Source organism: Gavialis gangeticus, unplaced genomic scaffold (assembly GCF_001723915.1).
Source record: "Gavialis gangeticus isolate Ggan-Ray unplaced genomic scaffold, GavGan_comp1, whole genome shotgun sequence".
NCBI classification, from domain to species: Eukaryota; Metazoa; Chordata; order Crocodylia; family Gavialidae; genus Gavialis; species Gavialis gangeticus.
Genome location: NW_017729016.1, coordinates 14371515 through 14377833, shown reverse-complemented (window position 1 = coordinate 14377833; position 6319 = coordinate 14371515). Strand labels below are relative to the sequence as shown.

General features: G+C 42.4%; 1 protein-coding gene across 1 annotated transcript in view; it reads right to left on the bottom strand.

The window, feature by feature from the left end:
- Positions 1-3598: 3598 nt before the first annotated feature.
- FAM20C (FAM20C, golgi associated secretory pathway kinase) overlaps positions 3599-6319 on the bottom strand; it is a 115741-nt gene continuing 113020 nt past the window's right edge. The window contains exon 11 of the mRNA XM_019512606.1: positions 3599-4709. Within this exon, the coding sequence (XP_019368151.1) occupies positions 4457-4709 (253 nt within the window). The 3' untranslated portion in view covers positions 3599-4456. The remainder of the gene's footprint in view (positions 4710-6319) is intronic.

Below are 6319 nucleotides of genomic sequence, written 5' to 3'. Positions count from 1 at the left end.
CTATCACGTTAATCCTCCTTAGTTTATGGATTATTGACCTAATAGACAATGACAGCCCTATCTGAGCCGTTGTATCTCATTGTGTTAATCTGGCTGTCACGTGTGCAAGGTAAAAAAGAAAAAAAAAACCAACAACAACAAAAAAAGCCATCACGCACCGAGCTCAATTTAATTCCATTCAGCATTAATATCTGGTGTATGAGAGCACCGGGAATAAAAGCCACTCCCACATAAAGGCCTCTTTATGTACCATGTGAGCCTCTGACACAGGCCTACTCCTTACACATTTTCACAGCAGAAAAAGTAGGGCAAGTTTGTGGCCTAGTTGTCTGTTCCCTTTGCATTGCCGCACCAGCACAAAGGAACCAGCAGCAGGATACCTAGTATTCCCACGGCCTGCTTTGAGCTATTATAGTGCTGCTTTGACTCCATATATCAGGCAGAAGGCAGGGTAGATTTACACTTGTAGACTAACTAAATCAGAGATGTATAGCATAAGGCTGAGCTCACATCAGCATCTGCTTGCCCTCCCTGATATCTAGAATCAGCCAAATAGAAGGAAACCAATACAAGCCAGAGCTCTAGTTATTAGCCAGAGCTCCCATGAGTTTGGGTGAGCTGCCATGTAAAGCTCTGACTGAGGACCTGCTCATTAAAGTTAATTAATAGGACTCTTTCCATTGGTTTCAACCTGCTTTAGATGCAGCTGAGTGCTCTCCGTTCCCACTAACAAAGTGGAGAGTTCTCAGTGCTTTGCAAGAGTGTAAATTAAGGTTTTTATGCAACTCACTTGTTACTGGAGTATCTGGGGGCTACCAAGTCTGTAATGCCCTGCTGTTGGGATGCCAGGAGACATTATTGCCTCTGTTGCTTGCAAAAACCTGAGATACTAGGAGGCTAGGCTAGGTGATTTACTCTGGTTATACAGAAGGCCTGTAGCAGAGCAAGGAAACAAAGCCCCCCCACTCCAAGTCTCAGGCTAAGTGCCTAACGCCTGGGAAAACTTGCCTTCCTAATACAACATGGTTCTGTTTATTCTAAAATGATTCTTTATTGTGAATGTTAAAGCTGGAGAAAAGGGCTTCTGGGCTTTTTTTAAAAGCAAGTTTAATAGATTTGGAAGTGAGGCCCCTCAGCTTCATCTCTTTTCTTCTGTAACACAGGAAGGACTTTACAGGGCTATGCAGTTAGAGCTGTACCATTATCATAATCCACCCAGGTGGGCAGAAAAGGAACAAGAGGCAAAGCAAGTCCACTGAAATATAGGAGCAATTTTTAGTTTAAGGTCCCACTGGGAGGCGGCTAGCATAGGTTACAGCATTTCAGTACAAGTTTCATAGCCATTTACAGGCCCTCCCCCAAAACCCCCTTCTAATACAAGCCTTTAACTGAATCTGCCAGCTCTAGGGAATAGGGTCAGCTATGTCAGTTCCCCTAAAGCTAAACTCAGCCTGGACTAAATTCACAAACTAAAACAGGCTTTCTCAAAGCAAAGCCAGCACCCTAATTGAAATCAGAGGCTCCTTCCTGAGCCAAGCTTTATAGCACCTGACCTCCATCCCAAATATATTCTGGCCACTCAGCTCCCTCCTCTTGAAACAGAGTTTCACAGCTAGCACCAAACACTACAGGTCCTTCTACCTCTATAAAGATCCCACTAAAGCATTACCTATTGTTATAAGACACAGGCAATTAAGAGAAGAAAAGAGGGGGTAAATAACCCGATGGGGAACACTTGGCAGTTGCTCTCTGTGGGACTTATTAAAGGATATGAATACAGGTAGACACATGTTACTGATTCACACCCACACCCTGAGCCTTCACACCCACACCCTGAGCCTCTACACCCAGAGGCTGAAACACTGCACTGCATAAAAGCAGGGCAGATAAATAGGCTACAAAGGCACATGCATAAATCAAAGAGCTTTCTAGGGCACAAAAGTTTTTTTTTCTCAGCAATTATTTCTGTTGCTTAGTTGTCACTTTAATGCAGCCAGATCTTCCTAGTATAACTAAAAGGTAATCCACCTGCTTCAGGTTTTTAAGGCTGAGTTTGCAACCACTTGAAAATAAAGGATTGTAATGGAACAAATGGCAGACTTCAACTGTGGTGATGAAGGATGTGTCTGTAATATATTCAAGGAGAAAAATCTCAGATGCCTGGTGTATTGATTTGTTTGTGCAGTTCAAACATAGCCACATGCTCATTGAATATATTATTTCAAGGCAATAGATGACACAAATGTTTGGTCTGGAAAAGCAGTATTACAGGTAGGTTAGGCTTAGGTTTTCTAGGTTGTCTAAGGGCTTTGGGCCCTCAAGTTTATGGTATTGAGGTAATCAGATCTCTCAGGCAGAATCTCAGCTGTAATCTCTCAGGGTGTTTTGTGAATCTTCTTTCCATAATTACAACAGCTATCCTTAATTGTGCTCAGAACAAGATTTCAATAAGAAATAAAACAACCAGCTAGAGTTGCATGAAGTTATCTTTATATTCTTAACAAGATGACGGTGAGCTAAGTTCTGTGTGTGCATTATAGTTGAAGTGGAATGATGTGGGTATTTGAGATGCTTGTTGTATACTTCCAAAATGAGCCTAATATGGTTGGCCCACTAATTTCAGTCAGATTCTATATGGATAAATGAGAGCAGGATTTCATGAAATGGTCAAACTTATGACTAGATGGTCTGTGATCCTACTGTAGGTCACTGGAGGGTGAATTGACCATCCCTACCTTGCTTGTTGTGGGCATATTTGTAGTTTGTGCTCAAGGGAAGGATTGCTTCCTCTATGCCAGGGGCAGGCAATTATTTTGGGCAGAGGGCCACTTACCAAGTTTTGGCAAACTGTTCAGGGTTGCATTTCTCTCCCAGTGCAGGGAAGCAGGAACAGCTCCATGGTCCCAGGCCAGAAGCTTCTGCTAGGCAGGGGTTTCTGGTTGGGGAGGCAGGGCTGGGCAGGCCTTACTGCTGGGTCCTGCCACCAGCATCCTCTGGGTCCTACTGCCCCTGTCTTCTGCCATCTTTGACAGGCAGCTAGGAGCAAATAACTATTAATTTTCTAAATTTTTTTTAGGGGCCCCGCAGACCGGATAGAATGGCCTGGTGGGACAGATCCGGCCCCTGGGCTGTATTTTGCCCATGCCTGCTCTGTACCCTCCAAAAGAGGGTGAGGCATGGAAGAGGTGGGGATATGGCCACACCAATACTTCTGTACTAGTTTATAGATCACCCCAGTGCACAGCTGCGTGATCCTAAAAATGGGCAGCAGAGTCTTCACTGTCCTTCTACTTTATGCTGGGGAAGTCAAGGAAGCACCTGGCTTCTGGAGGTCTGTTAGCTCTTCCTAGGACACAGTTCTTTACTCAGGGCTACAGATAAATGCTATATCATGACCACTTGGTAACAAAGTTTTTGCAGACTTGCTGTGCATATTTATACAGCTATTCCCTGTTCTGGGACAACTATTTTTTATTGTTATTGTCGCACAATGTGATGACAAAATCAAACTCTGCTACTTGGATATTTTGCTCATGGTTATGTCTTTCCTTTGAAATATATTTACAAATTAAAAAAGAATCCATTCAGACAGTCTGGCTACACATTTGCCATATCTTTATTGCACTTTTACCACGTTGCAAACAATTCCACAAAAATGCTGCAAAAGTAAGCCTAGAGCTGCAGAAAGCAGCTTTTACCCATATATGTATATATTTACACAAAACTATCAAAAGCAAAAGTTGAAAAGTAGCAGCCCTACTACAATAATCTAGAAAGATAAGAGCTGCTACCTCCGGATGGATAAATAGTACAACTTGTCATTTTACATCACTTTGTAAAATCAACTTTCAAGTATTCCTGTCAATGCACAATTATCGAAATCTCCTTCCAGCTCATCACTGTACTTTTTTTTTGCTTTTAAAAGTTCATGATGTCTTAACCCTTTAAATGCTGAGTAGCTGAAAAAAGCATTCAATTTAAATTAGTACAGTGAAGTAGAACACTTAAAGGGTTAACACAAAATACTAAGTGAACTGTCACCAAGAATAAAGTGTGAGTCACAAATCTATGCTGTCCCTCTTTTGTTAAATTTGGTAGGTAGGTCTGTGGTATTTCATAGATATGCCATATATAAATACAAAATATTAAATAAAGGCCCCCTTCCTATACAAAAAAAGGGCAGGAGGTGTTTTGCCATGAGACTAGTGTCATCTGCCAGTGATCTCAATTTCCAAACCTTTTCATAATCTGTTTTAGGAACTAATTAAAAGCATCACATTAGACTTATTTTTCTTAATTAACTAAGCCTTCACAGAGTCTATGCTTTACCTACTTTGGGAACAATTATATCTCATTTCTGAATTCACTGAATTCACAAAGTGGCATACACAGTCTTTTGCAAGACTTTTTTTTATCTTCTTTACTTTGCTAGTAAAAATGTAGTCATATGATTTCACTACCTGTTAGTTGTTATAGTGTTAACATCAGTGTCAAAATCATTTTCAACCACATTATCATAACCATCTTTTTCTATACAGTCACTAACGGCTTTAAGAACAATCCGTAGCCTTCTGTCCATTGCCTCTAAGTGAGGCTGGTAGAGAATGGGCGCTACTTTATCTTTTAGTAAGGATTCCTCCACCAAATGGCTTAGCTTGTACTCCTCCTTGGCTAATAACTGTAATCGCAGATAGGTAGACTTCCTTATTCTATGAGAGAATGAAAAAGAATAAATCAATATTTCTGTCATCATCTGCAGCATATATACTGTACCTTATATTCACTCTTCAAAAGGGATGTTATCTAGGAAACTGCATAGCACATAAAACTATAATTCTATCTATGCCATAAGACACGGCATTACCTTAGGCCTACTTACGACAACAAGGAAGTTATTAACATAGAAGAATACAATGCATACATGATGTATTGGACACACATTGCTATGAATAATTTTAGGTGCCTTGACTCTTGAGATGAATGAGAGAAGTTTGGTTTTCAGAAAATATTTGAGCTCCCCCTCTCCGCAATCTAGTCCTCTCACAAAGACTGGCCACCCAAAACCCAAGGCACTAAATGGCACTTAGAACAGGGGTTTTCAACCTTTTTTTAGTTTAAGTACCTGCAGTCGCTAGATGCCAAGCGAAGGGGGGGGGGGGGGGGGCTGGTGGTGCGTGGCTGGACACCGAGCAGGGAGGCAGGGATGATGCGTGGGTGGGCGGAGATGGAGCGCCACCACCTCCTAGGAGCAGGGCTGCAGGAGGGTACCCCCAGTTGACAACCCCCATCCCACCAGTTTAATTTCTGGCTAGGGTTACTTAACCCCAGCGCTTTTTCCTGCCCAGGGCAGGGGGTCAGACTCAATGATGTAATAGGTCACTTCCGACCCTAGAAATCTATGAAACATCATTCTGAAAATCATGGCTGTTGATAGCAAGAAAAACATTTTCAAATATTCTTAAGTGCAAAAGGAGCCAAAGCCCCAGTTTTAAAATTTACTTAATCACATAGGGCAAAATCCCAATATACTTTACAGGCCTAAATGGCATGTACCCAGCAGGGTGACTACAGTTTCTGGCACTAACACACAATTTGTGATCTAGGTCTGGGCACACAAGTGTGTGCATGCCCACTGATTATGGTCAGTAGGGCTGTGCTTTGGCTGGGCAAGTACATGGTGAAATAGGTTTGCCCAAGCACTTGCGTCCTAAAAATTTAGTCACAGAAAAACCACAAGTAGTGGGTGTTAAGACAGGGGAAGAGGCTTCTCCCTTTGTTTCAGACCAATAATTTAGTGGTTAGGGAACTTAGTGGTTAGGAAGGAAGAGATGTTGGTTCTGGGCTCCCCTCGTCCCATAGGTATTTGAATCTATATCTCCTGCTTCCCAATATAGTGCTCTAACCACACCACAGGTTAGCCAGAAAGCAGACCCTTCTTTAGCCCTACACTTGAAGGTGGTCCCCTGTGTGGCCAAAAGAGGGAGATAATGTTGTGCCAGGAACAGGTCAAAGGGTGTGGGGCCCAGTGGGTAGGGCTGTGCAAAGCTTTGGTTCCTGATTCAATTTGGTGAAGATTCAGCCTGATTTGGTGGCTGAATCTCTGAATCCAAATCAAATAAGAGGACCCTTTAATCTCTCCAAATTGAATCAGAACCCTCCGAATCAATTGAAAGAGATTCGGAGAGATTTCACGATATGGACATAGATACAGCTTTAAATGTTTTTTCTATGTACTTCTAGGTACCAGGCAGCTCATGAACACTGTGATGCTGGGGTGCATGGAGTGTCCCACAGGAGTGTGGGGGGCTCCCCAGCGTGC